Source organism: Canis aureus, chromosome 36 (genome assembly GCF_053574225.1).
Source record: "Canis aureus isolate CA01 chromosome 36, VMU_Caureus_v.1.0, whole genome shotgun sequence".
Classification (NCBI taxonomy): domain Eukaryota; kingdom Metazoa; phylum Chordata; class Mammalia; order Carnivora; family Canidae; genus Canis; species Canis aureus.
The window spans coordinates 18,967,919-18,986,676 of NC_135646.1; the positions used below are offsets into that span (position 1 = coordinate 18,967,919).

General features: G+C 34.0%; 1 protein-coding gene and 1 long non-coding RNA gene across 12 annotated transcripts in view; one reads left to right on the forward strand and one right to left on the reverse strand.

The window, feature by feature from the left end:
* The window catches only part of NBEAL1 (neurobeachin like 1), a 178,064-nt gene that overhangs the window by 78,049 nt on the left and 81,257 nt on the right, over positions 1-18,758 (reverse strand). For all 11 annotated transcript variants that reach the window (XR_013372903.1, XM_077885015.1, XM_077885017.1 and 8 more), the window contains 12 exons: positions 18,566-18,734; positions 17,983-18,116; positions 17,369-17,528; positions 17,160-17,262; positions 16,468-16,624; positions 14,800-14,958; positions 12,168-12,327; positions 8,348-8,436; positions 5,644-6,219; positions 5,119-5,294; positions 4,255-4,408; positions 3,836-3,964 (listed from right to left, as the gene is read on the reverse strand). Coding sequence is in view for 10 of the 11 variants with exons in the window: in XM_077885015.1 (XP_077741141.1) it covers positions 3,836-3,964; positions 4,255-4,408; positions 5,119-5,294; positions 5,644-6,219; positions 8,348-8,436; positions 12,168-12,327; positions 14,800-14,958; positions 16,468-16,624; positions 17,160-17,262; positions 17,369-17,528; positions 17,983-18,116; positions 18,566-18,734 (2,166 nt within the window). In the remaining variant the exon portion in view is untranslated. The remainder of the gene's footprint in view (positions 1-3,835; positions 3,965-4,254; positions 4,409-5,118; positions 5,295-5,643; positions 6,220-8,347; positions 8,437-12,167; positions 12,328-14,799; positions 14,959-16,467; positions 16,625-17,159; positions 17,263-17,368; positions 17,529-17,982; positions 18,117-18,565; positions 18,735-18,758) is intronic.
* Positions 1-18,758, forward strand: part of LOC144305896 (uncharacterized) — a 34,164-nt gene that overhangs the window by 980 nt on the left and 14,426 nt on the right. The gene's annotated exons all lie outside the window — the stretch shown is intronic.

The following is an 18,758-nucleotide window of genomic DNA, read 5'->3' on the forward strand; positions in this document are numbered from 1 at the left end:
CTCCAGTGGCTCAAGACTTTAACTGGCTCAAGACTTTAACTTTTCTACTTTTAACTGAAGTGTCTACTGGTGAAATTTTTCTAATCTCCTCAGACTTTCCCCAATCCTCCATGTTAGCATCTGAATCTGACTAAAGCAGCTTACTTCTAATAGAGACCAACAAAGATAAGAAAAAAGGCCACTGGGATGCCTGGGTGGCTCCATGGTTGGGCGTCTGCCTTTGGCTCAAGGCTTGATCTTGGGATCTAGGATTGAGTCCCACATCAGGCTCCCTGCAGGGAGCCTGCTTCTCCCTCTGCCTATGTCTCTGCCTTTCTCTCTCTGTGTCTCTTATGAATAAATAAATAAAATCTTTAAAAAAAAGAAAAAAGGCCATAAAAAACTCACCATCTAGGAAATACCAATGCTAATAATTCTAGGCTTTTTACCTATGTGTTTTTTTAAAATACCATTTAACATAAAAAGTTGCATATCTAGTGCTTTGTTTTTAACTTAATATCATGGTATTAAGTAAACTATAAACTTCTATATTTATTTAAAAGTATAAAGATACTTTTAAATGAATATAATATATTTGACCACTGTCTTAATTTTGCATACACACACACACACACCATAAAGACATATAGGATTCCCCTACCCTCATAAAGAATACTGCATTAGGGTCACCTGAAAAATACAAAAATTACCAATGCCCTAGTTCCTCCATTCTGATGTAATTACTAAGGGTGATGTCCCACAAAGGTATTTCTAAAAAGCTCCTCCAGGTGATTTCATGTTCTCATTGCTCGCTGAGATAAAACAACTAGGGGAGGAGGAAACCAGACAAAATGAAGACCATCTGCTCCATCTACATAAATCAACAACCACCTAGTCCTGCCTTTGAGATAAGCTAGGAAATATTGACATTTATGTTACATCTAATACTTATATACTAGCAATTAACTAATAAGTATGAGCCAAACAAAACAAATTTGTAACCCGATTGCAAAAAAGCTCTATTAATAACCTGTATAGGGAAAGAAGCTCCTTTCCTGGCCTTTAACATGCACAACCTCAGAGAAATATGTTTTTATTCTTCAGAGAATAAAATTAAACTAGCAAGTAAAAAATGTTTTAGATTACTAACTACTGGTAAACAAGGTATCTATAGTTTCTGTACTCAAATTTTTTTTAAGATTTATTTATTTATTCATGATAGACACACAGAGAGAGAGAGGCAGAGACACAGGAGGATGGAGAAACAGGCTCCATGCCAGGAGCCCGAGGCGGGGCTCGATCCTGGGACTCCAGGATCGTGCCCCGGGCCAAGGGCAGGCGCTAAACCACTGAGCCACCCAGGGATATCCTGTACTCTATTTTTTGCCTTCAGTTTTTTAAAAAAATTTAAATTCAATTTAATTAACATATATTGGATTAGTTTCAGAGGTAGAATTTAGTGATTCTTCAGATCACATAACACTCAGTGCTCATTACATCACGTGTCCATCACCCACTTATCCCATCCCCCCACCAACCTCCCGTCAGCAACCTTCAGTTTTTTCCCTATAGTGAAGTCTTTTATGGTTTGCCTCCCTGATTTCCTCTTATTTTTCCTTCCCTTCCCCTATGTTCATCTGTTTTGTTTCACTCACGAACAATGAAAGAGTTTCATTCACAATGAAAGTAGAGTGTGATCATTCCACGTATGAGTGAAATCATATGGAATTTGTCTTTCTCTGACTGACTTATTCCTCTTAGCAGAATACCCCCTAGTTCCATCTACCTTGCTGCAAATGGCAAAACTTCATTCTTTTTGATGGCTGAGTAATATCCCATTGTGTGTGTGTATATATATATATCACATCTTCTTTATCCATTTGTCAATGGACATCTGGACTCTTTCTATATTTTGACTACTGTCAGACACTGCTGCTATAAACACTGGAGTGCACCTGCCCCTTTGAACCTCTATTTAACAAGGATTTTTAGAGCCCTACTGTGGGATAGGTATTGTATATTAAATGGTGAACAAACATATTTTATTTGTAAAAAGTGAAGGTGGCTAGAAGTAGGAAAAAAAAAGAGTCCTCATATTTAAAATAACTAACTGGCATGCTGGGTGCAACTGCTTTAATTGCCATTAGGCTAATATTAATGAAAAAACCCCAAAAGCTATCCTCATTTTATTTTTAGGTAGAGAAAAAAAAGAGTACTATCATGAACATCTATATATACAAAGGCTGTTTGGTATTTTGTATTATTACCTGACGCTATAGTTTTAGAGCAGAATTACTAGATAAAGAGTGTGATCATTTTTTTAAGTACCTAATTCATATATTTTCAAATTGTATTTGAATGGCTGCATATTCAAGCTTCCACCATCCATATATCAGAAAGCCCATCTCCTTATTTAGTTTTTCTGCATTTTCCATGTTTCTACAATGAACATGTTATTTTTATGATTAAAAAAGGTATTTTCTAAAAGGTAGTAAGTAATATGTAGAAATGAGTTTAATATAATTTTAAGAGAAAGGAAAATAAAATTATCAAAATATGTGATCATTTCAATCATCTGAAAAAAACATCTCGTTATGTTTTTGTGTATTTTCCATAATGAGCATATGTTACTTTTACAATTAGAAAAAAAAAATCTACTGAAAAGTAAGGCCTTTTAAAAATATGGCAACCTAATGGAATTTAACCTGTCCATATTTTCATCAACATTACAGTAAGTTTATACATATTGGAAACCATCCCCACCTCCAGCTTCTTTCCCCAAGTACTTAAAATTCCAGTATGAAAAGAAAATAAAAAAGGCCAGGTAAACAGCAAGGGATACATGTCATGATTAATCCAACCAAGGTTCTCCAATGTAAACAGGGAGATGATGGACTAAAATTTATGTGGAACTTTTCCAATCTTTAAAATTTTTAATTAAAAACAGAAATAATATTCCTTGGTCCATATGTTATTTATCTGTTTTTGAAAACCTAACACAATGCTCATACTAGGTATTCAGTGTTTGATGGATTAAAAAATATGGTATATAATGTAAAACTGGATTAGTAAAAAGACTTTGAAAGAAAAAAAAATAATTTTCCTAAAAATATAAGCCTTAAACTACACACGTATAATAACATGTATAAATAGTCTAGGCAGGTTTTTACCTCCTAGCTACATTAAATATACATAATATGAGTAACAACTCCTTGTGTAAGCTATGTATAAATCTTTTTTTTTTTTTAAGATTTTGTTTATTTATTAATGACAGACACACAAAGAAAAAGAAAGGCAGAGACACAGGCAGAGGAAGAAGCAGGCTCCATGCAGGGAGCGCAATGCAGAACTCGATCCCAGTACCCCAGAATCACACCCTGACCCGAAGGCAGATGCTCAACCGTGGAGCCACCCAGGCACCCTATGTATAAATCCTTTTATTTTTTTTAAAGATTTATTTATTTATTTATTCATGATAGACACAGAGAGAGAGAGAGGCAGAGACACAGGAGGAGGGAGAAGCAGGCTCCAGGCTGGGAGCCCAACGCAGGACTCAATCCCGGGACTCCAGGGATCGCGCCCTGGGGCCAAAGGCAGGAACTAAACCGCTGAGCTAGGGATCCCCTGTATAAATCCTTTAAAGGAAAACTTAAAATTATACTGTGCCATATACATCAGGAAGAAACAACCAACGAGCTGCCTCTGAAGCCTCTTTCTGATTAACAAAACTGAAACTACAGTGAAATCAGATATTTTTAAACTAATAAAAAAATTATGTACTATCATTTTGTTAGTACACGAATAATTCCTATGCCTCATGCAAAGTATAGAAGATAATGCAAAAGAATTGACAAACCTGCACATTACCCCTGCCAATGAAACCTAGAAGCAACTGGATTTGAATTTGAGGAAGTTCTCTCCATATTGTACTTTCAGAACAGCAAACTGACAGACCATCAAAGAGCAGCATCAGATCCTCTAAAAGCTATCACAAGGGAAAAATTGAGAAATAAAAACATTCCATTTTAATACCTACTGGTGAGTTTTCCCCAACAGTAATACATACCATATATATTTCAAAATTAGTTCAATTGGTAAAAAGCTAAAAGAATTATCCTAGTAATAGCTAATGAAATCTGTTAATGATTTATCACATCTTATCCATGTTTGTTGTATCTGATTAAATAGTAATGCTCTAAAAAGAGGGGGCACAAAATTTTGTTGAATAAAGTCCTTGACAACCAGAAAAATAATATCAAAGAATTATTACTGTACCTTCTCAGTCCACATGTTTGAATTAACAAGCCCCTCTGACTGCAGAAAGTCCTGTATGATCACAATGAGTCGTAAGGCATTATCAGCAGTTACTGGATTAGTTTTGGATTCTCTGTTTTCTGTGATTGCCCATTCTAACATTTTCTGTAGCAAACTAAATGCAAAACAAATTCCTTTTAAAATCATTTTAAGTTTAGCAAAATAGTAAAACATGAAAAAAAAACCCTAGTTATTCATTAATATGCCTGTAATCTGCAAAGATACACACTTACTGGCAGGGATCAGAGGACATTTAATAACAATGAAGCACCTTTTAACATCTGAAGTATATATCTTTAATAAATGTAATACAAAAGGAAAGTAAAAATTATGTTTTATTTAACTATAAAAAAGCTGTTAAAATAATTCAAATTTCATTCTCTATGAGATACTTAAAAGTTTCTTTAAAGCTGGAAATTGAGGTAAGAAAAAAAGGCCTTATTATGTCTTTTAGAAGGTCTAGCCCTGCAGAGAACTCTAAATGTTTTAGTGAAGCAATTTTTATGAAAATACACTTGCTTCCCTCACATAGAAACTAATTTGGACAAGACTGTAGAACATGATGCCTAACTTATTACAAAACTAATTTAAACAACAAGGAATATAAAATCACTAAAATCCAAACTAAAAATTTAAATCTCCTCCTACTTTTGGATTTCTCTTTAGATTTCACTAAAATGGCAACAGAGGAAAAAAGGGGGCTGAGCACAAAGTTTCTCCTTTTCCCTCACTACACCTACTAAATCATGAATAAATGTTCAATAAATAACACTTTAGACTCCTTTACTTCAAAAGGAAAGGGTAAATCACCAACAGAATGCTTACATTAATTTTATTTCATCTGATGGTCTAAGTAGTTCACTGGATATTCCTGGTTTAGTTAGTGCTGAAAACACTTGTCCCCGTTCAATCCAAGTATCATCATCAGACTTTTCTAGTCCCTTACACATTACATAGTTCAAAATATTTGTCAGTAATTGAAGAAGCTCCTCCTCACATCTCTATAAAAAAGATAAACTAATATTAAATCATTGAAAGGAGATGGTGTTAAAAGCACATAAAAAGAACCATCACATATACTGACTATAATCACTTAACACATTTTTAAAGTGTCTTGATGAACCAGGAACTTTGCTAAGTAGGCCCTAGAGATATGAAGATGAGTAAGACACTGGCTTTGTTCTCAAGACACAATTTAATGATTCTAGGCTTCCAAAATCTTAGATCATAAGACTTATAACATGAATATAATACGAAATTTTTAACAATTACACATTTCTAAGGATTACAAGTGTAAAACAGACATGCGAAGAAAAAAAAAACAGCATTTGGATAAATAAGTAATTTTACCTCTTGGCTTTCAAGTAAAGAGAAGTCATCACCGAACCCTGTATCACTTATGATGCTGCTCTCTTTGTCAGACTGCACAGAAAATGACTTAGTAGATTCTATTGGGGATGGCGTGCTAGGCAGGCTGTCTGGCATGTGACTTCCATTGTCACTCAGTTCACATGAATCTATTCCACTGAGATCTAAACTCAAATGTGAAAGGTTATTATTCCAGAATTCTTCTTGATTCTCTGATTTGAAAGATAATTCTCCCACAGAACTATCTTCTTGAAATAATGGTGTGTTTGAGTCTAGAGAGTGTCTATCCTCTAAACTCCATTGATCTGAAGGCACATTAGCTGAGGCAAAAGAGTTGATTTTTTCTTCATCAGTCTTTTCATCAAAGTTCCTCCTGGTATCTTCAGCTGATATATTTTTATCATTGTCTTTCATTGAAACAGCCCTACTGTGCTTATGAAGAGTATTCCCATTTTCAAAATTCATTTTTAAAAAAAGTTTAACTAAAGTGTCTTGCCAACCCACTTGTTGGGATATTTGATGTGCTGCATCTGGTTGGGACTGCAAAATCTGTAAAATCTACAAAGAGATTAAGAATACAAAATTCGTCAAAATATGCAGTACTTCACATCAAAAACAGTTTCTTTTCAGTTATTTTAATGGCAGTGTAATTTAATGAGAAACTGTGGGAAGATATACTTTCAAAATATCATGTTCTTAACTGGATTACAAACTATCTGGAGGGTATACATTGTGTTTTTAAGTAATCTGCATATTACTCATTTTACAGAGTACTTAAATATTTGCTGAAAGAAAAAAAAGGAAAAAAATGATCTTCTACATATCAACAACACTCATGTTATTAATTTAATCTGGTCAAAGAGAATGAAGATATATATATATAAAATGTAATATAGTTACCTCCTCTCAACTAAATACTTTCCATGAGCCTACTACATTTGTTTAGCAAATACTGAATATATACTATGTACCAGGTCTCATTCTGGCCCTAGGGTTAAAGGAGTAAATAAGACACACAAACACTTTAATAGACTCTAGATATCCCAAGAATGTTTCCCCATCTTATTTTCTTTTCCAGGGAAAGTTAATGGTTGCTTGTGCAAAAACATTTTTTCCCCATTAACTATATATTGTACAAACACTAATTCCAATAAGATGGATACTGCTATTTAGCTGGAAAAAGAAACTGAAATTAAAGAACAGACACTGACATGTCAGTGTATATGATCTCTACTACCCAACTGATTCCAATTTTTGGATTAAAAGAAGTTCTGCAATGAGTTGCAATAAGTCACAATGACACGAAGTTCCTTTCCTTATTAATGCTATTGGTAAGCTACTATTATGCTACTGAAGCAGAATATCAATTTTTTCTAAGCAAAAAAATTCTGATTTCATGATTTTAAAATTTCTATAAAATAAGACTTATTTTATGTCTACTTTATAAACATATAATGGATAAAACTAGGCTGCACTGAAAGCTCTTTTCAAATGGAAAGGATCAATCCATATGACTAGCTTCAAGGACAATACAGCAAAATCCATCAAAATGTGAAATATGAATACACTCTGACACAGCAATTCCATTTCATGGACTATAACCTACAGATGAATTACCAAAAAAAGGGAAAAATATATGTAAAAAGGTGTTCTTAGCAGAAGTTTAACATAGAAAAACAGGAAACAACCTAAATGTCCATGAATAGGGAACCAGGTAACACTTTATACAACAGCCACAGAATAAAAACTATACACAGCTGCTAAAGAGAAAGATATATATCCAGACTTACTAATGGAAAAATACAATAACATAATTAGGGAGTAAAATTAAAAAGAAAACCAAGGAAGCAAATTAAACAGTAGGTCAGTGATTGCTAGTAGAGGAGAGGGTTATAATCAGGAAGAAGCTCACAGGATAACTATTTCTTGACTTAGTTAAAGGGATGTACTGGGGGTGCCTGGGTGACTCAGTTAAGCAACTGCTTTTGGCTCAGGTTATGATCCTGGGGTCCTGGGATTAAAACCTACATAAGGCTCCCTGCAAAGGTGGGGAATCTGTTTCCCCTCTCTCTTTGTGATCTCTCTCACTTTCACTCTCTCAAATTTATTTTTTAAAAAGATTTTATTTATTCATTCATGAGAGAGACAGAGAGAAAGGCAGAGACATAGGCAGAGGCAGAAGCAGGCTCCCTATGGGGAGCCTGATGTGGGACTCAATCCCAGGACTCTGGGATCACGACCTGAGCCGAAGGCAGACATTCAACCACTGAGCCACCCAGGCATCCCTCAAATAAGTAAATTTTTAAAAAATCTTAAAGGGATGCAATGAAGGCAAGTCACTGTTGCTCTTCCACAAAGATCCAATGATTCAGAAATTCTACAATAATGGTATATGAATCAGAAATGGTCACAATTGTTGACACCTTATTCTTCTAATAAATTTTTTACTGTGGAAAGGGCCCATTTCCAGGAGACCATGCAAAGCTAAGAACACATTTTTATGCTGATTTTGTGACTACATGAAGTTAATTCACCCCCAAAAAGGAAAGGACTTATTTATAAAATCATGTCATTTATAAAATAACAGAAATTAAAACTTATATCTGGTGTAAAATACTCAATATAAAAGTTATTCACAGTATTAACAATACTCTTATTTTTAGGTATATCTTAAAAGTTTACTAACCTTTTTGCAGACAACCACCCTGACATTTATATGTGTTCTATGAGATATATATACCACAGACAACAGATCTTTGAAATTAATAGCAGGATCTATGGTGGGGAAAAACAAAAAGTTAAAATAAAATTCCAGAGATAACCAAAGAAAGAACTGTGATAGATAATAATTGTTTCATTTTTATTTTTCTTGCTGTCAACAAGATATCCTTTATTTTTTTTCTAGCTTTGTTGAGATATAATTGCCATAAAACAGTGTATAAATTTAAGCCATACAACAGGAGGATATGACATATGTATATACTGAAAATACCCAATAAGGTTAGTTAACATCCATCACCTCAAATAGTTACCATTTTCCATTAAAGTGAAAACTTTTAAGATCTGCTCTTTTAGTAACTTTCAAGTATATAACATTGTTAATTATAGTCACCATGTTGCACATTAGATCCCCAGAATTTATTCATCTTATAACTGGAAGCTTGTACCATTTGACCACCTTCACTCATTTGCCCCACCCCCAGCCCCAGCAACTTCCAATCTACTCTCTGTCTCTAGAAGTTCAGTTTTTTGAATTTCATGCAGGAGTGAGACCATACGGTATGTGTTCTTCTCTGACTTATTTCACTTAGCATAATAATGCCCTGCTGTTGTTCTATTACAAATGGCTAGATATTATATATATATACACATATATTATTATATATATGTACACATATAAAGTTATACACACACACATCTGTTTTTAATTCTTGGAGGAACCTCCACAGTAGCTGCACTAATTTGCATTCCCAGCAACACTGCACAAGGGTTTCCCTTTCTCTGTATCTTTAGCAGCACTTGTTATCCTTTGTCTTTTTGATAACAGCCATCTCAACAGATGTGACGTGCTATCTCCTTCTAGTTTTTATTTACATTTCCCTTATACTTAGAGATGTAGAGTACCTTGTCATATACCTACAGGCTATTTGTATGTCTTTGCAAAAATGTCTATTCATGTTCTTTGCTTTTTTTTTTTTTTCTTAATTCTAGTTAGTTGACATACAGTTCAATACTGGTTTCAGGAGTAGAGTTCAGTGGTTCATCATCTACATGTAATACCCAGGGCTCATCATCACAAGTGCCCTCCTTAATACCCATCACCCATCTATCTATCTTACCCCTCCCCCCCATCCACTTCCCTCCATCAACCCTCAGTTTGTTCTCTATAGCCAAGAGTCTCTCAGGATTTCTTTCCCTCCCTTGCCTCTTCTTTCCCCCTCCCAAATGTTCATCTGATCTGTTTCTTAAATTCCACATGAGTGAAATCATATGGTATTTATCTTTTTGACTTGTTTTGCTTAGCATAATATACTCTAGCTCCAACCATGTCACTGCAAATAGCAAAATTTCTTTTTTGATGGTTGAATAGTATTTTTGATGGCTGAATATACATACACACACACACACACACAAACACACACACAAACACACACCACGTCTTCTTTATCCATTCATCAGTCCATAGGCATTTGGGCTCTTTCCGTAGTATCTATTGTTGATAATGGTGCTATAAACACTGGGGTACGTGTACTCTTCTAAATGTGTATTTCTGTATTCCTTGGGGAAATACCTAGTAGCACAATTGTTAGATCATATGGTAGTTCTATTTTTAGCTTTTTGAGGGACTGCCATAATGTTCTCCAAAGTGACTACATGAGTTTGCATTCCTACCAACAGTGGAAGAGGGTTCCCATTTCTTAGCATCCTAGCCAACACCTGTTGTTTCCTGTGATGTTAATTTTAGTTATTCTGACTGGTGTGAGATGGTATCTCATCACGGTTTTGATTTGTATTTCCCTGATTATTAGTAACGTTGAGCACCTATTCATGTGTCTGCTAGCCATCTGGATGTCTTCTTCAGAAAAATGTCTATTCGTGTCTTCTGCCCATTTCTTAACTGGATTATTTGTTTTTTGGATGTTGAGTTTAATAAGTTCTTTACAGATTTTGGATACTAACTCTTTATTAGATATGTCATTTACAAATATTTTTCTTGAGTTACTTTCTCCCACCTGTAGACTGCCTTTTCTTTCCGTTGATGGGTTTCCTCACTGTGCAGAAGCCTTTTAGTTTGATACAGTCCCACCTGTTTGTTTTTGCTTTTGTTGCTTGTGCTTTTGGTGTCATTGCCAAGACAAATGTCAAGGACTTTTCCTTATATTTTCTTCTAGGAGTTACATGATTCAGGGCTTACACTGAAATCTTTAACCCATTTTAAGTAAATTTTTGTAAATGGTATAAGATAGGGCTTCATTTTTATTCTTTTGCATATAAATACCCAGTTTTCCGCGGCCCCGGTGGCGCAGCGGTTTAGTGCCGCCTGCAGCCCAGGGCGTGATCCTGGGGACCCTGGATCGAGTCCCACATCGGGCTCTCTGTATGGTGCCTGCTTCTCCCTCTGCCTGTGTCTCTGCTCTCTCTCTCTCTCTCTGTCTCTATGAATAAATAAATAAAATCTTTTAAAAAATATAAATAAATAAATAAATACCCAGTTTTCCCAATACCACTCATTGAATAGACTATTTTTCTCCCACTGAGTATTCTTGGATCCCTTGGCAAGTATCAGTTAACCAAATATACCTGGTTTTATTTCTGGGTTTTCAATTCTATTCCACTGGTCTATGCGTGTTTTTATGCTAGTACCATACTGTTTTGATTCTATAACTTTGTAGTATAATTTGAAATCAAGACCTATGATGCTTTCAGCTATTTTCTTCTTTTTCAAGTTCTTTCTCAAAGAATAAACTGTGGGTAATAGTTATACTGAAATGACTATCTCATTTAAAATAAAGACTATTAGAGGCATCTGAGTGGCTTAGTGCCTTTGGCTCAGGTCCTGATCCTGGGATCGAGTGCCACTCAGGCTCCTTGCAAAGCTCCTTCTGTCTCTCATGAATAAATAAATAATTTTTTTTAAAAAAGGTAAAATAAAGACTGTAGAGGGGTGCCTGGCTGGCTCAGCTGGTTAACCAGCCAACTCTTGATTTTAGCTCAGGTCATTATCTTGGAATCCTGGGATCAAGCCCTATGTTGGGCTCCATGCTCAGCAGGGAGTCTGCTTGAGGATTATCTCTCTCCCTTTCCTCTTGCCCCTCCCCTCTCCTCAACTCATGCTCTGTAAAATAAAGAAATCTTTAACAAATAAGAATTACAGATATGTCTAAATTTTACAAAGAAAATGAATTTAGAATATTTGACATTCTAAGTCATAAATAACAGTTTTTTTTCTGATTGTCATACTGTTTCTTACATTATTCTTTTTTATGTACATGCCTTTTATCTTGTGTGCTTATCAATAAGATAAACCATTCAAGACAAAGAAACCTATACCTTTTGAACCCCTAGCATCTGACATAAACACTACAGTTTGTAGTACATACTAAAAAAATTTTTAAAAATGAGAAACAAAAGGATATCTGAAAGAATACTAAAATTAAGGATTTAAGCTCCCTAAACAAAAAGACAGAATGTTTTGTATGTATTTTCACTAGCAGCCTTTTCTTATTATAGAGGATTCAATTATTTACTAATCAATCAATAAACAATTACTGAAGGCCTAGCAAGTAAGGCACTATGTATGCCTGGGAGAGAAAAAAACAAAAAGGTAAATAAAAAATAGTACCCAAGAAAAGCCCTGCTGAATCAAATAATAGGTCATTAAAAAGTAACCTGAGGAAGGAAGGAAAAAAAACACTTTAGGAAAAAAATTGAGAACCATCAAATAGAATTATGCTACTACGAAGAACATTTCTTAATTATATCAATATTATTAGCCTTAGTCATACCTGTATTTATAATTTGATTGGTGAGGCTTTTAATGAGAGAGGTATTAACAGATGCTTCATTAAGAAGAAGTCCCAATCCTGAATAGCCAACTTCTCGGAGCCGAATACGTTGTTTACTTCGTTCATAAACATTTGTGCATTTCAACATTTGTTCCATAACCTGGTCACAACAGTAATATATTCTTCTCAATACAGAGAACTGAGAACAGTCTGTCACTTAAGTTAATACTGAATATAATATTACCATACTAGCATTATTTTGGAGCATCATTTTATTGCTTAAGTACAACAATTCCAGAAGTAACAGGGAGGAATACTTCATAACATACTCTCATTAAAAAAATGGATTTAAGAAACTGAACTAAAATAAAATTAAAATTTGCATTTAAATAATATATTTAGGGATCCCTGGGTGGCTCAGCGGTTTAGTGCATACCTTCGGCCCAGGTCATGATCCTAGAGTCCCAGGATAGAGTCCTACATCAGGCTCCCTGTGTGGAGCCTGCTTCTCCCTCTGCCTGTGTGTGTCTGTCTCTCTCTCTCATGAATAAATAAATAAAATCTTTAAATATATATATATATTTAAAACTGTTGTTTACATATATTTCTTGGCAGATCAAAGAATTTAAAATTTCCTTTTTAATGGCTAAGGCTTAGATAAAAACAAACCTTAACAGCCTTCATGAAAAACAAAAGTATATTATTTTAAAAGAGAAAAAAGATACTTCTAGATCAATTTAGTAATTTCTGTAATATTTATGTAACAGTTATCAAAATAATTTTTTTAAGAACAAGGAAACATTTTGTGAAGCAACACATCTATATGTTCAAATGGGAGAACGAGTTAGTAATCCCATGCTTTTTTGAAGTGTGATCAGTGTTTTAAAAGTGACATATGAAACTCTACAGAAAGGATAATTTTGGCAGAATAATATCATGAACAATCCATATAAGGCCATTTCTGGAGAAATAACATTTAATCTCTGTAAAGGAGTGATTGTTTGGGCAGATACTTTAAATTTATTTATTTTTTTTAATTTTTATTTTATTTATTTATGATAGTCACAGAGAGAGAGAGAGGCAGAGACACAGGCAGAGGGAGAAGCAGGCTCCAAGCACAGGGAGCCCGATGTGGGATTCGATCCTGGGTCTCCAGGATCACGCCCTGGGCCAAAGGCAGGCGCCAAACCGCTGCGCCACCCAGGGATCCCCAGGGCAGATACTTTAAAGAGCAGCCAAGGGGGCCCCATAAGTGATACTCATGAGAGACTTTGCCAGATTATTTTTATTGCACCTTTGTTTTCCAAAGTCTAGGGATTCCAAGCAAAGACAATCCAAACTTGACCCCATAAATAGACTTGTATTATAAAATGTAACACTAATGATATAAGAAGAAACAAATGTCATAGGCAATCAGGCTGAACGAACAGAATAAATTACAAGAAGTAAAAATATGACTCACTCCTCTTTTTTAAAAAAAAAAAAAACAAAAAAACAAAAAAAGTGAGGTAGGTGGCTTCACCAAAAGCTCCAAGTGACTGCTTTGGATAGGTTAACAAAATATATTCAATATCCTTTGACAAGTTACTAACCTCTCTGACTTCAGTTTCTTTACCTGAAAAATGGGAATAACAATGTACACTTCATCAAGTTTTTGCAAGGACTAAGTTAGCTAACATCTGAAGAATGTTCACTGGCTGATGAATAGTGGGTGCCACATGAGGTTAGTTGTTATTAGTAACTGCTAAAATGTCTGACCTGAAACAAAGACCCATGGTAAGTCAGAAGAGAGATGAGACAAGGAGTGAAATGGAGTGGGAGGTACAGGCTTCCAGTTATGAAATGAGTAAGTCACAGGAATAAAAGGTAGAACGTAGGAAATATAGTCAATGGTATTGTAATAACAAGTGACAGATGGTAGCTACACTTGTGAGGAGCATAGCATAATGCATAAACTTTTAGAAACATTATGTTATACACTTGAAACTATTGTAACATGGTGTATCAATTATACTTTAAAGAAACTGTTAAAAGGCAAAAAAGGGAGAGGTTTTATTGAGGATGATACAACAAAGTGGATTTTCCACTGAAATAACTGATCAGATTACAATATAATTAGTTTTTAAAAATTCAAGACATGAAAAATATATATCAAAACAAACTGAAGAATTGATTAATTAGTTGTTTTTTTTAAGATTATATCTATTTATTCATAGAGACAGAGAGAGAGAGAGAGAGAGAGGCAGAGACACAGGCAGAGGGAGAAGCAGGCTCCATGCAGGGAGCCTGACGTGGGACTCAATCCAGCATCTCCAGGATCAGGCCCTGGGCTGCAGGCGGCGCTAAACTGCTGAGCCACTGGGGCTGCCCCTAATTAGTTTATTTTTAATGCAGGTTCCACATCTTAGCATAGAGCTCAACGCTGGGCTTGAATTCACAACCCTGAGATTGAGACCTGAGCCAAGATCAAGAGTCAGACGCTTAACCCAGAGTCACTCAGGTACCCCTACAACAATTTAAAATTAGATAGATATGAAAAAAAGAATTTACATTTATAAAATAGATATTTATAAGTAAATTCATATACTCACAAATGTCCCCAAATATAAAGATGCTTAAGAAATGTGTGTACCTTAAAAACAATTTCTCTTAGTCTGTCAGAGTACTTCTGATTTAAGAGCAAGGCATAAAGTATGTCAGCATTTCCTGGTTCAAACAGCAGTAAGAAAAGCTGACCTCTAGTTGGGCTGGTACGTAGGAGACTGAAGAGCATATCCAAAATTCCGAAGAGCTTTTAAAATTAAGCAACACAAAACAACCACATTCATATATGGAAGTAAAAATAAAATCTGAGTGACAGTTATTTAAACTAAGTTCTATATACCCTAATGTTTTAGCTTAACTGAATGTCTGATGTCTTATGAAATAGCCTGATTTTAACCTCCATTATGTTTTTGGCTTATTTCCTTTTGTACATCCTCTCAATGTGCATGTTCACATGCTGAGCCTTATTATGCCTCAGCTACATAAAAAGCTATGTCTTTAAAAAAAAAAAAAAAAAAGCTATGTCTTCCATAAAAAAGCCTTTCCTGGTCTCAACATGTAATACTCTCCTTTGAAAACCTCATAGGACTTTGTATTACTCTTATAGTTACTATCATATTCTTTTATTGTTTGTTTCGTAATTATTTATAAACTTCTCTTATTCACCCTTCCCTCTATTAGGCTAAAAGAATGCTAACTTACTCATTTTAATATACCCATAATATTTAATATTACTCTGTGTGTATAATGAGCTTTCAATAAATACCTCTTTGACTGAATTGACCAAGAAAATATTGGCAATTAATCACAGTGGGTGACAATACAGCTATCATGAAATAAGATGGCTACTGACTAAATAAAAAGAAGCTTCTGGAGTCTAACCTTATGGGGAAATAGCCTAATTTAACTCATCTATATAATATCAATTATGAAGTCATGTAATATCTGCTTACACAATGAATACTTCATCATAGAACACAAAATATTTGAGTCAACATAAATTAAGGCTACTAAGGTTTGGTGTTGAGAGTGGTATGCAGAAAGAGCACAGAAATAGCAGTAAATATACCTGAGTTCTATTCCCAGGTTTGTTAGCTGTATGACTTTTTAAGTCATCTAATCTCTCTGAATATGTACTTCCAAATGTGCAAATGGGAAGATTAATTCCTGGTCTGTATATTTTATATCAGTGGTTCTCAAAGTTTACCATGTGTCATAATCACCTGGAAGGCTTAGTTCAGTATGTGTGCATTTCTAAAAAGCTCCCAGGTAAATCTGGTCAGGAAACATACATTGAGAACCACTGTTTTAAAGAGTAGCTCTGAGATACAAATAAGTAAGAATGTAAAAGTATCTGAATATATAAATATATTTATAATTTACTCTTCATACAAAATTTTTATAAACCTATGTTAAAACATGTTAGAAATCTGCCCAGTATGTTGAATGACAGGTAACTATACATCATGTGGCCTATGAAAATAAGATTCAGAACTACCACAACAACTATTTCCAGATATACTACTTTCTAGCTAATTAAAATATTTGATTACATTACCACCTCTTTAATTAAATTTTCAGTTAAGAGATAAAAATTTACTTCTTTAACTGCATAATATAGTTTTTCATATGATAAACATTTTACTTTTAAAATGTTTAATATATATGGAATTTTCAAGGAAGATGATATAGCAATTTATGTGTGAAAAAGAAAAGAAGACTTTTTTTTTAAGAAGACTTTTCTTGGTCATAATACCTGTTCTTCTTCATTGATAGCAGCTATATAACCCATAATACTCTGTATCTCTTCATGAGTTCCACCTTTGCACAGAAAATACTTAATTAGTCCATACAAAGAAGTCCTTATTGTTCGAACGTCATCTAAAGACAGCTCACTATATTTACAATCAGTCCTGAAAGAGAAAGTAAAAGTGCAAGAATTGAAATGTAAAATGTTTACATTTTAGTATTTTACATGAAAGAATTCATAGTTTAAATAAAGATGTTTCCATGTAATTATAAGAATTCATGGTATCTTTGTTTTCTTTTTTAAGGAAAACCTTGAATTTCAATGACAAAGATATAAATAGTTAAACAGCTTATATTTAAGCAACACTAAGTGTCAGATGCAGTTTTAAGTGTTTTGCATATTATTAATGCATTTAGTTTAATTCTCAAAACAACCATAGGATATCACAGGTTTGTATCTCCTGTCACAGACAAGAAAATTTAAGCACAGAAAAGTTAAGTTGCCTTCAGCCAATTAATGAAATACAAGATTCAAATTCAATATATGTGATCCACTGTTCATCATTTTAACCTCCACAATCTCCTGTCTTTCTGAAGTTAAAGGATATTAGAATTACTGGGAAATAAATAATCTAGATATTCCAAGCAAGCAGCAGGCAGAAAACAGTATCACACTGAGAAGGAGCAAGGACATCATACCCATAATAAATCCTAAGTGTATCTAGGAGAAATTGCACACCATACTTCTTTCGGAAAACTCTCCTGCTGTCTTTGATGATGGTGGAAAGATACTGTATATGACCTAAAATACAAAGTTCACTCTTAAATGAATACCTAAAATAAAATCCCACAGGTAGTTACAAATTTCTATAACAAGTATAAAATTCTATCCAACAGAATGCTCTTACCAATTCGAAAGGGAAAATCTCCACGGTTCCAAATACGGAAGTCAAAAAGTAAATACTGATACATTTGCTGCAGAAGCTGCATATTTTTTTCTAATAATACCTGTTCAATTAGTAACTGAATTGCCATCAGTACATTAACATCCATCAAGGCGCTTGGCACCTGAAATTCAAACAGAGTTTCGTAAATTTTAGTTTAAATAACTATCATTAAGCTACATCAAATTTCAAGTGATTAACTCAGAACATCTAAATATGAGAATCTTTGTTACAAAAATAGAAACAATTTAACTTTAATTTTCCAATGTACATTAGAACATATATTCCTAATGTCATATTCCTAAAAGTCTTAAATTTATCAAATATCCCAAATACCAGTACTAACAAAATCCTATGTATAAAAGATTATACACTATTACCTAAGTGAGTAATTCTTATAAAAAAGTGATTCAGTGTAGGTTTTAAAAATCTGCTTGTCAAACAAAGTTACATCCATGAATATAACTGAAGCCATAATAACGTAATTTAAAAATATTTACTTAGTAAGAAGAAAAACCCTAAAGACAAACTGCTAATTACAATCATTAGCCACACCGACAAATATTAAACTAGCTCACCTTCTGAAGTAAGGCACCAAGAGTGGCAACTCCATGGGAGTGAATGAGATTGTCCTGGTTGATAGGATGTCTTTGAATAAAGTGTTTCACAATCAAGATAAATGTTGCAATTAAATTTCTTTCTAATCTTGACTCTGAGGAATTGTGAACATGTCGTTAATTATAATTATTCTAATCACTCTTCTATCACATTTTCTGCCATAATGCATATTGTAATAAACAAAAGATCTGGGTGAGCAATCTGCTTCCAAAGGTCACTGGGACAATGCAAATATCAGAGAAACCAGCGATTGTGTATCATATACTTACATACACATGCAAATATTTTCTCTACCATAATTTTAGCAATGCTGTCATATTTCTACTAATAGTACGAACTAAGGATAGCAAGAATAAAACCAACTTCTTAATTTTTTTGACTAAAATATTATGAACTTTTGGAATTACATTAGTAAAATTAGGGATGGGCTGCTTCAGCTACAAATTGTTAAGTTTCCTCCTAACAGTGGCAAGACATTTTATCTATGTTTCAATTAATCCCCAAATTTTCGATGACTATTTTGTGTTAATTATATCTTGATACCTGATGCCTTTGTGGAGGTCAATACGACCCAATCTCCTTCTACAGGAGTTACCAATTCAGAAACTGTGCTTTCATTCATTCCTTCAGAAATCTGTCCTTCACCAAAGCGGCTGATTTGTTCCAACAGAGGAAAGAGTACATTTAATCCACCTATGCAGTTTATGATGTCCTGAGAAAGAAAATTACAATTTTT